At 37.6% G+C, this 17,525-nt stretch overlaps 1 protein-coding gene across 1 annotated transcript; it reads right to left on the bottom strand.

Annotated features, from left to right (window-relative positions):
- Window positions 1-206: 206 nt before the first annotated feature.
- Window positions 207-2,358, bottom strand: LOC101835400 (vomeronasal type-1 receptor 4-like). The gene is made up of 2 exons (XM_013126832.3): window positions 2,296-2,358; window positions 207-1,145 (listed from the first exon to the last, which is right to left on the bottom strand). The coding sequence occupies exons 1-2, from the start codon at window positions 2,356-2,358 to the stop codon at window positions 207-209; spliced, it is 1,002 nt and encodes a 333-aa protein (XP_012982286.3).
- Between the last annotated feature and the right edge of the window lie 15,167 nt (window positions 2,359-17,525).

The raw sequence follows: 17,525 nt of genomic DNA, 5'->3' as shown, positions 1-17,525 counted from the left end.
ACCATGTGAATCCTTCAGGATCACACACCTATTTGGGAGGGAATCAGTTTTCAACTGTTCCTTCATGCCATCAGACTTCAACTTTAGCCATGTGGAAACTCTATGGTGTTATGGAAGTGCTGACCCAGACTTCACAGGAGCATGCATGCAACCATCATGACTGAGGTCTGACTAAAATGGTTATATTTTGCATAGTAATAATCAAATCAGAAAAAATGTCTTAACCATTCCAAATTAAATATCAACAAAACTGAGTGATGTCTTATAAGAATATAGGGTCCAAGACAGGGAAAACAAAGAGAAGTGAATCGAGAGATATACACAAGCCACAAATTGTTATTATACAAAAAAGCAATGCAGCCTCTCAAAATGGTAGAGAGAGTATAAAAAGCCAGAAAGGTAGACACCAGCACCAGGATATTCTGGGTGGCTCTGGACTCAGGGGAGGACCTACTGGAACCACGATAGCTACGTATGTGTTGAACACTCTGCTTGTGTCTGTACAGGAAGACAATCATGGAGGTGCAGGAACAGGTAATGAGCAAAGCATAAAAGAACTCAGGGCACATCACCAATGCTGTATAGAGTGAGTCTATGGTTTCATCACGCCCTACAATAGAGCAATATCCAAAATCTCGGTTTCTTGTCACGTTTTTGCTATTCATTTCAGTAAGTGTGTACATCACCATTATGAAATGTAGCAAGATGTAGAAGACCCACAATAGGGAAACAGAGCACTGAATGTGTTTTGTTGCTTTGGCTTTATGATCCCTCCAACATGACTTCCTGGAATTGATGGTCATTGCCTGGAAGACACTCAAAAGACAGGTGGCACCAATGGACACATTTCGAGCAAATCCTTGAATGTACAATACGAACACACATCCAAAATCATTCAAGAAATGTTTAAATCCCCAAACTACCATTGTTTCAGGCACTCCTGCAGAGAGAATGATCAAGGCATTGGCTGCCATTAGGTGCATGAGAATCAAATCTGTGGGCTTTAATATACATTCTCTAAAGTAAAGGACTAGATAAGACAACAAAAAGGAGACATTTCCAAGAATTCCAATTGTAGTTTGTGATAAGGTAATGATTCTGAATGTCACATTCCAGATGTTCATTCTGTGGTTCAACACAATTCCCTTTTGAACATGGTAACTCTATCTCTCAGGTCAAATGAATAATGACAAATGATGATAGCCTGGAGTGGACAAAGACAGTTTAATCCATGGAGCTACAGAGATGCTGAAGATGAGGGTCCCTTAAACTCAGTAGTTCAAGGCCAGACTTGAACGCATGAAAATATTTCATCCCCAAATTTTGACTTTACTTATTATCTATGTTTGTTACTGTGCAGTTTCTCAAGACTTCAGAATGCAAATGTTGATGGCAGTATATCCATTGACTTTCCTAAGAAATGCAACACTTACAATGTTGGGAGGGTGGAGCCATCTTTTGTTTAACCTGAAACTGACCCTCCTTTTTCTATCTACTCCATGAAAAATCCCTTGTGAAAGTGACAAACACTGTTCTAGATATTGGTGGTAGAATTTCCCTAGCTAACTGCAGTTTTATGGATTCTGCAACTTATTTTATTACTTTGCTTCTTCCTGCCAATTGTTAAACAAGATGCTGATTTTTCTGGATTCTTTACCATTACATGCTCCAAACAAACTGCATTTCAAGGTGCTCTGTGAGAATTGCTGCTTTCTAGACAGTCAGCAAGGCTGTTACATGCATCTGGAAATATGGACATTGGTCATGCTCTGTAGTTTTTCAGTTTTTATCACGCTACAATCTTAAATAAGAGAAAAATATTAGAAGCACAAAATACTTTACAAGGATGGCTCAAGGAGCACATTACATCATATTGAGTTATGAACTAGAACTTATGAAAAGTCATATCTCATAGACTTACACTCTCACATATGAACCCATTAAGGTTAAAGAGCTTAGAAACAAGAGAACAACGGATATGGTGAAATGCCTAGGAATGCAGATTTTAATAACATAAGCAATACATGTTAGGAGAAATCTCAAGAAAGATAACATCTTATGAATGACATCAGCTGCCGAAATGTTCAATGTCTCTACTGAAACTCTGTCTGGAATAATCAGGTATGACTCAGAAGTCTAGTGTGGGGATGACAAAAATGAAGACACTGGGTTTAACAGGCCATCAGCACAGTGAAATTAAAGGAATCTCTTACAACACAACACCCTATTCTCATGAGAAAAAGTGTCTGCAAACACTTCTAAAGTTGGGTCAGGTCCCCTTTCCTAATTACTCACCAATAGCTGTGAATCAGCACTTGGCTGATCATGTGGCAAAGGGAGATCACTGTTGCCCCTCATAGTCTTCAGCCATGTAGGAACAGCCAGCTGTCAATCAAGAGATGGGGTAAAACTGAGGATCTTAACATGATTATACAGAGTGTAGAAATGAGCTGATACATTTAGAACTACCAACTACAGGTCTACCTTCCCCATGAACTTTCATGTGGAACATCCTAGGAAATGGTTGCAGCAGTAATATAAAATACTCTATTACTTGATGCAATGCATGCCCAGAATGAATAGTACCACTGGCCTAAGTATGACATCATAGCTTCTTGTTACGAGAAATGTGTTCTTCTATGGGAGTTAGATGGACAAGTTCCCAGGAGACTTGGAAGGGGCAATAACTGAGAAAGGGATTAGGAGGGTGAAACAATACATGGGTTTTGAAAGTGAAAGAAGGAATTGTGTTCATGGGATAGTATAAGATAGGATAATTGAATAGAAATGCGGGAAGCAGAGGGGATGGGGCTATGAAAATACCTTAAGAAAACTTCTTAATTTGTAAGCTAAATAAACATAAAAAACAACCCACCCAAATAAAAATCAATCCAAAGTAAAGAAAGGCAATGTTGATAATCCAAAATTTCTGTATGCCTATAGAAAAGCCAGGAATTTCATGTCCTTCAAATATCTGTGAATGCTACTACAAACATTGGGAAAAGGAAAAAACATACAAATCAATAGTCACACTTTAATAATTTTTCCAACAATATGTTCTGTGTTTAAACATTTTGAGAAGAAACATTTCTATAATTACAACTTACTTAATGATGAAGACTGTATTTTTATAAGCTGGAGTTACATCTCTTAAATATTTGAAATAAAAATACAATTTCATCATGTTTATTTTTCATTCCAATCAAATTAAGGAAACCATATGCACCTTCCCTCTCAAATTCATAGCTTCTTAGTTCTTTATCTTTCATTGTTGTTATATGTATACAAATATATGTATATGTTTTCATTCTATTATATATGCATATATAAAAATATGTGTATTTCTGTATAAAATGGACTGAATCCCTGTAATGTTATTTGTATATCCATGATTGCCTTGTTCACAATTTTGTGCTGGTTAACCAATTGGAGCCTATTTTCTCCTACTCAAAGAAATTCCTTCATTACATGAAACTCTAACCAAAAAGGAAAACACTTCCCAACACAAAAGAAGGTGATCGTTTCAAAAAAACCCCATAATTAATAAATATGTAGAAAACAGGAAAAAACCCACGAGTGATCAAAATGTAGAAAACAACTAATTATGATCTAGCAAGTCAAGTTGTATACCTACAGTGTTATTCCTGCACTTGAGGCACCAGGAGCATTGTGAAAGAGGAGGCAGAAATATTTTAAGAGACATAGGAACTTGTATCTGTAGTGAGATTGCATCTCCTAAAATATTGGGAAAGCTATACTCATGAAGTCTCAAAATCACTGCAACACCAATACATATGCTCAAATATAAGAGGGAAATCCCAAAAGACCCAGTAACCCCACTTTTAAGAATAACCACTAGAGGTCACACTGGTGCCTGATCTGCCTTCTAACCTATGATTCCCTCTTCCCCCTATTCTACCCCCACTCCCTCAACTTCCTGTTCCCCCATGACCTACTCTCTCTTTCTCTTCTCCTCCTCTCTTCTTCCCAGCTCCCACTTCCCCCCCACCCCTCACCAGAGTGACCTCTAGTGATCTAAAGGGATAACACCAATTGGCAAGCTAAGCAATAGTGGAGAGACCACCTCGAATGCCCATTCCTGATAATGAACTTGATGTCTATAACCATCTGGGAGCCTTCATCTGGTGACTGATGGAAGCAGAGGCAAACACACAATTAAGCACTGAACTGAACCCAAGGAACCCAGTGGCAGAGAGAGAGGAGTGATGAGCAAATTGGCAAAGAATGGGCTGGCAAAACCAGCAGAGACAGCTGATCTGAACAGGAGGGAGCTCTTGGACCCCAGACTGACAGCAGGGAGGCTAACATGGGACTGATCTGGACCCCCAAATGTGAGTGTCAGTGAGGTGGCCTGGGCAACCTATGGTGCCTTGAGCAGTGGATCAGTGTCTATCCCTGGAATACAAACAGTCATCGTGTGCCCATAGCACAAAGAGGGATGCTCTCTCAGCCTGGACTCTTAGGGGACCCTACCCAGCAGTGAAATGACAGACTCTAGATATCCCCTATGTGGAAGGAATTGGCAATAGGGTAGGAGGCTGGAGGGGTAGGGGAGTGCGGGAGGAGGGGAGGGAGAGGGAACTGGGATTGACATATAAAACAAGCTATTTAAAATTAAAATAAAAAATGATTAAAAAAAACAAGAAAAAAAGAATAACCACAAAATGAGCTATGTTTTACATCATCTATTATCAATCATGGAAACATTTACCTGCAGATTACACAGACATTGCCAATATCAGGCTATGATAATTTAACTGTCAGGCACAAAATATATCTTTATGTAACAATTGCTGCCTTGGGAGATTCCATACCATCTAAGCTATGGAGCTAGTGTATGGCTGTTGTTGCCAGCAAGGTTGGCACTTGCAGAGATCACCATTTTCCAAGGACCACATAGCCACCATAAGCAATTTGAGAATTAAAGTGTGTAAAGTATGAAGGAAGTATGAGGAGATTTTGCTGTGCTGGAGGAACCCACTATATCTTAAATCATGCAGGTACAAGAGGTCTAGTTGCATTAGTATCAAACATTCATCAGAACAATGCAGATCAACATCACGTACAGGTGACTGTACAACTACAAAAGACAATGTAAAACCCAAGGCATAGTGACAGAAGTGCTACAAAGACCTTGAATATAAAGATGAGAAACTTCTCAAGATACTGGGAGCAGCATGCAGTTGAAGTTAATATGAGGCATTCAGCCGAGGACAAATAGGGATATAGTTTGCCTTTAGCTCATAAAAATTGGTAGTGGTTGCTGGAGGAGGAAAAGGAAGGAGCATATTCCAGAGTTCACTGGAGGCGGCAGTTACTGTGGAGAGGATGGGGAATTGAACCAAAAGTGATGAATGAGGTTGTATCTACTCTATCAAATGTGACCCATAGGAATTAGGAAAGTTATGATACTGAAATTGCCCAGAAATTTGAACAACAAAAGAAAAAAATACTTTTAGAAATTAATGGCCAAAGAAAACAAAGATTACAAGACATACAAAAATCGAGAAGAGTCATAATTGGACACTCAATGCAAGCAAAAGTAGCTAAGTCAACACACTCATAAAAAGCTAGTTGGATGGTGGTGGCACACGCCTTTAATCCCAGCACTCGGGAGGCAGAGGCAGGCGGATCTCTGTGAGTTTGAGGCCAGGCTGGACCGACAGCCTCCAAAACAATACAGAGAAACCCTGTCTCGTAAAACAAACAAACAAAACTAAAAAGGTAGTTGGACACAGTATTCTAAGACTTACACAACATATCAAACATGGTATGTATTCACTCATATATGGATTTTAGACATGGATCAGGATAGTGCCAGTCTGCACTTCCACTGATAGAGAGTCTGGGAAACAGGAAAGAACCTAAGAGATATGCATGGTACCCCAGAGAAGAGGAATGAGGCAAGATCTTCTGAACAGATGGGGAACACTGCGAGGAGTGGGAGTTGAGAAGAAGAGAGGGGGAGAAGAGGAAGAGAGTAGGTCATGGGGGAACAGGAATGTTGAGTGGGGAGGTAGAATAGGGAGAAGAGGGAATCATAGGTTAGAAGACAGATCAGGCACCAGTGTGACCTCTAGTGATCTAAAGGGATGACACCAACTGGCAAACTAAGTAATAGTGGAGAGACCACCTCGAATGCCCATTCCTGATAATGAACTTGTTGTCCATAACTATCCTGGAGACTGCATCCAGTGACTGATTGAAGCAAAGGCAAACACTCGCAGTGTTGAAAAATATTATCTTGGTATCCTCTGTAACCAATGGATGTCTGTGTCTGTCCATTGCCTAGCGTTACCTTTCATACTTTTGTGTTTTTTAAATTATTTTAATTTTAAATAGCTTGTTTTATACGTCAATCCCAGTTCCCTCTCCCTCCCCTCCTCCCGCACCCCTATCAGTCCCCCCAGCCTCCCACCATATATCCATTTCCTTCCACATAGGGGATATCTAGAGTCTGTCATTTCACTCAGAGCAGGGTCCAGGCACTCCCCTAAGAGTCCAGGCTGAGAGACCATCCCTCTTTGTGTTATGGACCCTGAGTATCTGGATCACAGCCATTTTACAAACCAGCATAATGGCACTTGTCACTTCTCAAAATCTGAGCCCTCTCATGAAGGCCTCCATAACCAGTATTAAGTTTAAAAAATATCTTACTGTTGCAAATATGACTAAATGATACAAAATATACCCCACATTGGTTATTTTCTTTCAATCTAGCCCTCTGAGGAGTTTATCTCATGTGTTTTCCTAACTGTGAATAATTTTGGATGATTTCAAAAAATTTTCACATAACAGTGCTTTGAAGAGAAATAACACATCCCAAAATTCATATATATTAAGTAAACTTAAAATGTGTAGTCACACACAAGAAAAATGAGCTATAATCTCTTAAATCTTACCAGTATGTCTGTACCTACAAAGAGGCAACATAGGTCTAATTTTGCTAAATTAGTAAAAATGAACTGTTGAGAAATTAACTGTATGTTTTTGCTGTATCTATTGAATTCCCAGAGTACTCTATAACTAAATTAATCTAAGATAATGGGATTGATTTTTATTAGTTCAAAAGTTAAATGTTTAACAAATACAATAAAACAACAAAAGGTACAGACAAAGAATGAAAGAGAGGACTTGCTCAAAGAGGGAATGCCTTGCTCAAGGCATTTGATGATTGAAGGAGGTATATGCAAATTAAATTTCTTTATCACAGTTTGAGAACATGATCCTCCCAAAAAACATCAAATATTTGTGTCACTGATTCTTACAGATGTTTGAGTTCACTAAAATACTCTCATGAAAAATGTTCTTTATAGTTTTGCTGCTCCATCTGCCAGTCATGAATGTACGAAATATGACAATACCTAGAATGTACAATTTCAAAGAATTGACATGGGAAAACAAAATATTCTTGGAAATGTTTCTGATTGTTTCTTTTTGTTTTGTTTTGTTTATTTTGAAACATGGACTCTCAATACATTCTTCACACATGCTATGAAGACCATGCTGATGTCAAAATCACAGAGACCCTCCTGCCCCAATCACCTGAGTGTTGGGACTAAAGACATAGATCAGGACAACAGGCTCACTCAGACTTTTTTAAAGATATACACATCATTTTCATAGACTTAGGTAATGATGTTGATCAGTGTATACATTGCCTAACATGAAGCAAGTAAAACCCCAATATGTGTGTAAGTTTTTTAAAAGTTATACTTACATAGAATTGTACTTACTGAGAGGTCAGGTACCTTCCCAGGAAGATGATATCAGTGATCCTATCCTGGCACAGCCATGAGGATGGAAATCTATTTCCTAGGGATTCACACATGCTCCTCTGCCCTCTGCATATAACGAATTCTCATACTGTACATATATCCATGCAGTCAAAACATCCGTGCACACAAAAAAAATCAAAGAAGGTATTAAAATACTTTCACGTGTAGGATTTCATTTGCCATAAAGGGCAATTACAAGAAGCAAATGGCAAGTTCCTAAAAGGCTTTTGATATTTTGCTAGACTGCAGTGTTCGTTCTGATTGTGTTCTGTTGTGATGTGACTGAATGTTGTCCCATCACTCAGTTTCTTTCCAAAAGCACTTGATGGACCAGATGTTTGTGATTCTGCCATGAATATTCACTTTTATAATTGAGGAGTAAAGTCTAGAATGGTCGGTAAAACTACTAACACTATTATTGTATGCTAAATGAAACATGAAATGTATGTGCATGAGAAGAAAATTAAGTTCTTAAATATTTAACTTATGAATTTGTATGTACTTGTTACCTATTTTGTTGATGAACTAATTATAATAATATGCATAATGCACTCAAATAGAAGTGATACATGAGAAACACCTAATATGTAATTTGAAAATATGAAAACGAGCACTGTCCAAACTAAAATAAAGAACAAAATGTTTATACAAATAAGGCTAGAGGTACGGACCTGAACCTCTGTGTGAAAGGCCCTGTGTTCCATTAGCAACAATAATGTCAGTGGAAGGCATGGAATCAAGTTATGTTTCAAATTAAATTTCAGTAAACTAGTGTATATAACTCAAGACACATTTGTACCTGATGAAGTTGCCTGATAATCATACTGGAAATTCTTTCAGTACTATTATACTAATTTCAAAAAGTAAAAAGGTTCAATAGTCATTACACCAGGGGTCACACAATGCAGATATGGTTACTATCTCTTTAGCTCATAAAACTACCTTTAAGTAAAAAATACATTACTCCAAAATGAGATTCACATCATGCACCTTCCCATGTTTATTTGCTTTGTATATTTGCATTCAATTATTACCATGGCTGAGAACCCATGTAAATTCATCAATAACAATAATACCTGCAAAGTTGATCAAATTTATATATCATGTGAAATAAGATGAGTTATCAAATTGATATGTTGCCACAATACTTTAGCATCTTCACAGCCAGGCTGTATTTCACTGGTTATACCATGCTAAGTTGGGGACTTACATTATAAAAAGTTTCAAAAGAGACTATCACAAATTTCGGAAAACCTCTGTCTTCCGCAGGCATCTCTTAACTATGGAATAATTCTTCTGCCTTAGCTCTCTGTTCCACAAATCCATTTCTACTGCAGATTTATCTTATCATACACTAACACTTACAAAATCCCCTCCATTGCTAGCTCTGAAACACACTCTTCAATAGAATGAACTCACCTGGCTTCTTACATCTACAGTGTGGGGGACTCAGTGTACAGATTCTGACCCCATAATAACAAGCCCTTTAGGAGAGGAAGGCACCTTGAGCCTGAGATAAAGGTCTGAGACTCTGTGACCTCACCTCCCTTCAGAATAACATTTTTCATGTCACCTGCACTGGCATTGACAGTGTGTCTTTGGGAGACAAAATCAGTTATGGAACTTTTCATGCTGCTAATTAGAAAGGCACGAAAGATTTTCTCATGTATATCTCCAATGGAAAAGTTATTTTGAAGAGTATTTAAGTTTTCATGGTCTCTGGACTGTGTTTGCAGTGTGCAGTAGGAAGTGCTAGAAACTTTGGGATCAGATTCAGGACAAACTTGCAGTAGTCACTCTGTCTCATTGCATCTAGTCTTTTGAATTCTCACACAAATAATCTGTCTTCTTTACAAAGTATTTAGAAAATTTAGTACTGAATGTGTCTGACTATTTCATTCATGCATATGTCTTTTAGATACATATACCCATCATTTTCTCCTTGGATTATTTTTCTCCATGATTATTCCTCCAAATTTCATGTCTTTTTAAAAACAACAACAAACATCCATGTAGCCTACTTATTGATGCTAATATGTGTCTATAAAAGGGGCTTATATGCAGGCATAGGTAGCATCTCAAAGTTCAAATCCTTAAATAAATCTGACACATGGTTTTTCAGAAGTCATCTGTGATCAGAAGGCTCTTCAGGTAAGAGTTGGGTCTCAAGATAACAACCAATGTTCTAGAAGCTTGACTAACTTCATCACTTGTAGATTTTGTGAATATGGCTATAAAACTATTTCACAAATTCTATCTGTATAAGGCATTGTCTTAGAATCATCTACCACCAGAAATTTTCTAACTCTTTCATCATATACTTCATGATGATCCCTAACTTTTGGGAGGATGATCTTATTTTTAGAAAGGCACTCCAGAGTGTTTTATTCTCAGCATTTTGAATGATTGTGGAATGCTGTAGTTATTACTATAACCTGTAAAGAGGAGTTTCTCTGATGAGGGTTGAGTGATATATTAATCCCTCTGTATAAAGATAAGATTCTAGGCACAAGTTACATACCATGCCCATTTATTAGTATTATACTTTTAAGTTCTTCAAGAGGATCTGGGTACTCTCTAATATAGATTCTTGAAGGTAATATTGTTCTAGGTATAGGTTTCATCATAGGAAGTCGGCATTCAATTTACATGTAAAATTTTGGCTACTCCCATGTTGTTCTTTACACTGTTGTTCCAGGATTGTTATAATAGTCTTCAGGGTTGACAGCTGGGTAAAATTTATGATGACATCTATCAATATGGCAATGATTCAGAAGAGATGTGGTGGGAGATCCCAGCTTCAGGTGAGCTTGGGTCTCTGGAGGTACACTCCCCATCCTCTGCCCAAAAACCATCCCCTCAAGCTTCCAGGAGCTGCTCCTGGCATCCAGAAGACCTTCACACACAGAAAAGACATCAGCCCTTCAAGGCCCCAAACACCAGTGACCCCAGCTTCAGCTTAAGTTTCAGTGTCAGAGTACCAAGCTTCAGCTTCAGGAAGGAAGGAGAGCAGTGGAGGCAGAAAGACCCCACCAGTACCCACTGGAAGAAGAGATGGAAAGAAGACAGAATAAGAGCTCACCCAGCAATAGAAAGACCAACATGACTCCACCAGAATCTAGGGAACCAATGCCAGCAAGACCGGAAAAGACAAAGCAGAGGAGACAGATAATAAAAATGATTTTATGAAGATGATAGAGACCCTCAAAGAAGAAACGAGGAAATCCCTTAAAGAAATAGAAGAAAAAACAAAAAAATCCATGAAATGGTGGAAAAATTCAAGAAATAAACAAATCTCTCAAAGAATCTAAAGAGTACCAAGAAAAAACAACCAAACAAATGAAGGAAACAACTAAAAGAGTTGAAGGATTGAAAGCTGAAATAGAAACAATAAAGAAAACACAGAACAAGGTGATGCTGGAAATAGAAAAGCTGGGTAAACAGTCAGCAACTACAGATGCAAGTATCACCAACAGAGTGCAAGAGATAGAAGGGAGAATCACAGGTGTTGAAGATTCATTAGAGGATATAGAGTCGTCAACCAAAGAAAATCCCCAAACCAACAAATCCCTAACAAAATATATCCAAGAAATATGGAACACCATGAAGAAGCCAAAACTGAGAATAATAGGTAGACAAGAAGGTGAGGAAATACAGCTCAAAAGTACAGAAAACATATTCAACAAAATCATAGAAGAAAACTTCCCTAACCTAAAGAAAGATATGCCTATGAAAGTACAAGAATCTTACAGAACACCAAATAGGCTGAACCAGAGAAAGAAGTCACCTCACCATATAATAATCAAAACATCAAACCTACAGAATAAAGAGAAAATATTAAGAGCATCTAAAGAAAAAGGCCAAGTAACATATAAAGGCAGACCTAACCAAATTACACCTGAATTCTCAAAGGAAGCTGTGAAAGCCAGAAGATCCTAGACAGATGTCCTACAAACGCTAAGGGAACAATGATGCCAGCCCAGACTACTATATCCAGCAAAGCTTTAAATTATCATAGAGGGAGAAAACAAAATATTCCATGACAAAGCCAGATTTAAACAATACATATCCGTGACATCAGCTCTACAGAAAGTGCTAGAAGGAAAACCTAGATCCAAGGAAGATAACTACACTCACAAAGACACAGGCAATAGATAATCCCATTTTACAAAACACCAAAGGAAAAAGGGAGGAGAAACTACACAAAATAACTTCACTAACAATAAATCAAGCACAAACAAGAATCATCAATCAATGGTCATTAATATCCCTCAACGTCAATGGCCTCAACTTGCGTATAAAAAGACACAGACTAGCAGAATGGATAAGAAGATAGAACCCATCCTTCTGCTGCTTACAAGAAACACATCTCAACATCAAAGACAGACGTTATCTCAGAGTAAAGGGTTGGGAAAAGATTTTCCAATCAAACAGACCCAAGAAACAAGCAGGTGTAGCAATCCTAATATCCAACAAACTAGACTTCAAATTAAAATCAATCAAAAGAGATGAAGAAGGACATTTCATATTCAACAAAGGAAAAGTGCACCAAGATGAAGTCTCAATTTTAAACATCTATGCCCCAAATACAAAGGCACCTCCATTCGTAAAAGAAACATTACTAAAGCTCAAATTGCACATAAAATCTCACACATTAATAGTAGGAGAATTCAACACTTGGTTTTCACCGCGAGACAGGACATCCAGACAGAAACTTAACAAAGAAACAAAAGAACTAATAGAAGTTATGACCCAACTGGGTTTAACAGACATCTATAGAACATTACACCCAAACACAAAAGGATATACCTTCTTCTCAGCGCCACATAGAACCTTCTCTAAAATTGACCACATAATAGGAAACATAGTAAATCTCCACAGATAGAAAAAATTGAAATAACCACCTGTATCTTATCAGACCACCATGCATTAAAATTAGAATTCAACAATAACACAAATCACAGAAAACCTACAAACTCATGGAAATTGAACAATGCACAATTGCACCATCCCTGGGTAACGGAAAAAATAAAAAACAAATTAAAGACTTCCTGGAATTCAATGAGAATGAAGACACAACATATGCAAACTTATGGGACACTTTAAAGCAGTGGTGAAAGGAAAGTTAATAGCACTAAGTGCCCACATGAAGAAACTGGAGAACAGTCACACTAGAGAATTAAAAGCACAGCTCAATGTTCTAGAACAAAAAGAAGCAAACTCACCCAGGAGGAGCAGACGCCAGGAAATAATCAAATTGAGGATTGAAGTCAATCAAGTGTAAGCCAGGAAAACATTGAGAAGAATCAATGAAACAAAGAGTTGACTCTTTGAGAAAATCAACAAAATAGACAAACCTCTGTCCAAACTAACCAAAAGATAGAGAGAGAGCATGCTAATTAACAAAATCAGGAATGAAAAGGGGGACATAACAACCGACTGTGAGGAAATCCAGAGAATCATCAGGGCATACTTTGAAAATCTGTACTCCACAAAATTCAAAAATTTATAAGAAATGGACAATTTCCTGGATAGATATCACTTGCCAAAACTAAATCAAGAGGAGATAAACAATCTAAACAGTCCTATAACCCTTAATGAAATAGAAGCAGTCATCAAAAGTCTCCCAAACAAAAAAGTCCAGGCACAGATGGCTTCAGTGCAGAATTCTACCAGAAATTCAAAGATGAGCTAATTCCCATACTCCTCACAGTATTCCATACAATAGAAGCTGGAGGCTTACTGCCAAACTCTTTTTACGAGGCTACACTTACCTTGGTATGTATGCCACATAAAGACACAACTAAGAAAAAGAACTATAGACCAACCCTCATGAACATGGATGCAAAAATACTCAATAAAATACTAGCAAAACCGGATTCAAAAACACATCAGAAAAATCATCCAACATGATCAAGTAGGTTTCATCCCAGGAATGCAGGGATAGTTCAACATGAGAAAATCTATCAATTTAATCCACCATATAAACTAACTGTGAAAGAAAAAACCACATGATCATCTCACTAGATGCTGAAAAAGCCTTCGACAAAAATCAGCACCCCTTTATGATAAAGGTCCTAGAGAGATCAGGGATAAAAGGAACATACCAGAATATAATAAAAGCAATATACAGTAAACCAACAGCTAACATCAAACTAAATGGAGAGAAACTTAACGCAATTCCTCTAAAATGAGAAACAAGATGAGGCTGTCCACTCTCTTCATATCTCTTCAATATTGTACTTGAAGTTCTATCTACAGCAATAAGACAACAAAAGGAGATCAAGGGGTTATAAATAGGAAAAGAAGAAGTCAAGCTTTCACTAGTTGCAGATGATATTATAGCTTACATAAGTGACCCGAAAAACTCTCCAAGAGAACTCCTAGAGCTGATAAACACATTCAGCAAAGTGGCAGGATACAAGGTTAACTCAAAAAGATTAGTGGCCTTATTACATACAGATGATACAGTGGCTGAGAAAGAAATCAGAGAAACATCACCCTTTACAATAGCCATAAACAGCATCAAATATCCAGGGATAATGTTAACCAAGGAAGTGAAAGACCTTTAATATTTGCTACTGTGGGAGTGGAGGGGAGAAAACAGAAGATGAGTAGAGAAACAAAGAAAGAAATGAGTGAGTCAAGGGAATTAAATGGAGGAGAAAAGTTAATCAATGGAAACAGAATTCTCAATAGAGGAATCTAAAGTGACTGACAGACACTTAAGAAAGTGCTCAACATCCTTACCCATTAGGGAAATGTAAATAAGAACAAACCTGAGATACCATCTTGCTCCTGTCACACGAGTTAAAATAAAAAAATACAGATGATATTTTATGCTGGAGAATATTTGGAGAAATGGGAACACTCCTCTACTTCTGGTGGGAGTACAAATGTGTACAGCCACTATGGAAATCTGTATGGCAGTTCTTCAAGAAAATGGTAATCAGTCTTCCAAAAGATCGAGCAATTCCACTCTTAGGCATACACCCAAAAGATGCACATTCATACAACAAGGACATCAGTTCAACTATGTTCATAGCAGCATTATTTGTAATAGCCAGAGCCTGGAAGCAACCTAGATGCCCCTCAACTGAAGAATATATAGAGAAAATGTGGTACATTTACACAATGGTTTATTACTCAGCAGAAAAACCAATTGAATCTTGAAATTCACAGGTAATTGGATGGAACTAGAAGAAACAATTCTGAGGGAGGTAACCTGATGGCAGATGTCATTCTGTAAATCTGTCTCTCTTATTGGTTGTTGAATAAAGCACTGTTGGCCAATAGGGTAGCATGATAAGTATGGGACTAGGAGTCAAGGAGGATTCTTAGAAAGAGACAGAGTCAGACTTCATGTAGGCTGCCCGAGTAAGAGGTCTGGACCCTTTTCTCCAGTAAGAGAAGTACTTAGGTTAACAATTATGGGTTAAATACTTAAGGCAGCGCTAACCAGTAAGAAACAAGCAAACGACCAACACAATGTCTTATGTGTTATTTGGGGACTGCAACTGTGGCGGGGTCCAGGCGGATCCACTATCTTTCTACCTCTGAGAGTTCCAGAAATCCACTACACTTTCTCATACGTCAATAGTTTCTCATTAGTCCTGTTCCCAAACTAAAAACTCTTTGAGTGACTGTCTGTTTTTATCAGTTTAGGCTCCTAAGCATTGGCCTCCCTAGTATTGAGTCCATTGTCAATCATCTGTGTCTTCAGTTCTCTTGCTCTGTGCATCCTCCAAATCCAAACATGTTGCATTAAACACTATGTCCTCTGTATTTGACTCCAAGTGATATGCCCTTCAAGTTTCAGGCATTTGCAACCCTTCTATGTCACTAACACATGCCTTTGACAATTAGGGTCTTAGTTATTTTGGGTAGCACATTTTTCCTCCTTGGATATGCAACTAATTAATCTTCCCCATTTGTGCTCTTGTTTATCTTATCTCATGTTTTATTCTCCCCAAACCTGTTCTGTTACTGATATGAATCAGATAGAAAAATATTTCAAAGACTGGTTTTCAGGATATACAGTGACATAGGTATTATATAGAAAAATTGTGAATACATTTTAAGGATAAAGAAAACCAGTGACAATCATCAAATCTATGAGTTCTGTATATAATATACTTGGTTCCTAACCCTTGGTTGTAGGTTTGTAGGAAGTACCCTTTATTATGCTGAGGAATTATACCTGTATCTCTTGTCACTTTATGAAAGAATGCTGGGTCTGTTAAAAGTATTTATGGTATCGGAGAAGCTAAATTCAATGTTTCTATCATATCCATACCCCCACTGCTCAGACAAGACCATCAGAGAGGAGGTAGAAAGAGAGCAAGAGGCCGGGTGGTGGTGGTGCACGCCTTTAATCCCAGCACTCGGGAGGCAGAGACAGGTGGATCTCTGTGAGTTCGAGGCCAGGCTGGACCGATAGCCTCCTAAACAATACAGAGAAACCCTGTCTCATAAAAACCAAAAAGAAAGAAAGAAAGAAAGAAAGAAAGAAAGAAAGAAAGAAAGAAAGAAAGAAAGAAAGAGAGCAAGAGCCAGGGGGCATGAATGTCACCAAGAGAACAAGGCCCTCTGAGTCAAATGAGAAACCTCCTATGAACTCATGGAGATAGAAGCTGATGCATAGGAAATGAACATGTTTTTCTGAGTTTATATTACAGCTGTCTCTTTAGTATTTGTATGAATCTACTGAGTGGGTCTCTGATTCTAGTTATCCCTTGGGACCTTTACTTTTGTTGGTTTGACTTGTGCAGTCTCAATGAGATACTTTAATATAATGATATCTTATCTTGCTATGCATTGTTATTCTATCACAATGGCAGAAAGAAAGAGTGTGAGCATGGAAGGGGGAGGAGAGGAACTGTGAAGAGTAGAGTGAGGAGAAATTTTAATCAGGATATATTATATAAATGAATAATCTATTTTCTGGCATCTAATAAGATAAGTAAGTGATACCTATCTTTGAGTCCATTTGTGTGATGCCATACATTGGCAGCTGGTCATAATTTAGCTATTCCTATATCTTTGGATACATTGTGATACCACTTTATTTTAAACTAAAATCAGTTTGTTTTAATGAACATACAAAATATCATTAAAGAGATACAAAGAAATAGAAACAGATTCAGTATATATTAATGTACTTCTATACAGTTAAAATATCTATGCTACAGCCATGGAGCTTTGTGTAAAGTTTTACAATTCCACCAGCAATATTATGCTCTTGTCTATCACAGAATGAGAAAATGACAGCGTTGAAAATAGAAGAATTATTATCTTGTTATGCTGTTACATATTCAAGAATGCCTGTGTGTTCATTATGTAACATTAGCTTTCATGCCCTCCCACCTTTTTGTTTGTTTTTAGACAGAGATTCTCTATGCAGCCTTGGAGCCTCTTCTAGCATCCACTCTGCATCAGGTCTTGAACTCACATATATCTACCTGCCATACCTCCCAAGTGCTGGGATTAAAGACAGGCCCCACCACTACACAACTTTGTGCTATCCATTCTAAATGTTATAATGAAGTTATAGTCAGTGGTTAAATGTCCACATTTACACATTATAAGATAGGATTTGCATATGAAGAAGATTATGTCATTTTTTTCAACATGAGATAATGTGTCCAAGCTTACTATTATGTAGTATAAATATATCATTTCTCTACAAATTTTATGATTTTATCTTTCACTCTATCTGAATAATAA

This window comes from Mesocricetus auratus, unplaced genomic scaffold (genome assembly GCF_017639785.1).
Source record: "Mesocricetus auratus isolate SY011 unplaced genomic scaffold, BCM_Maur_2.0 Super-Scaffold_100037, whole genome shotgun sequence".
NCBI classification, from domain to species: domain Eukaryota; kingdom Metazoa; phylum Chordata; class Mammalia; order Rodentia; family Cricetidae; genus Mesocricetus; species Mesocricetus auratus.
The sequence above is the reverse complement of the archived record's forward strand: the minus strand, read 5'-3'. Positions and strand labels throughout refer to the sequence as shown.

Excerpts from the sequence above, each read along its gene's own strand:
- LOC101835400 (XM_013126832.3), bottom strand. The coding sequence starts at position 2,358 with ATGAGGGGCAACAGTGATCTCCCTTTGCCACATGATCAGCCAAGTGCT. Across the intron at positions 1,146-2,295 it reads GTGCTGATTCACAGCTATTG|GGAATTGTGTTGAACCACAG; the intron begins GTGAGTAATTAG and ends CATGTTCAAAAG.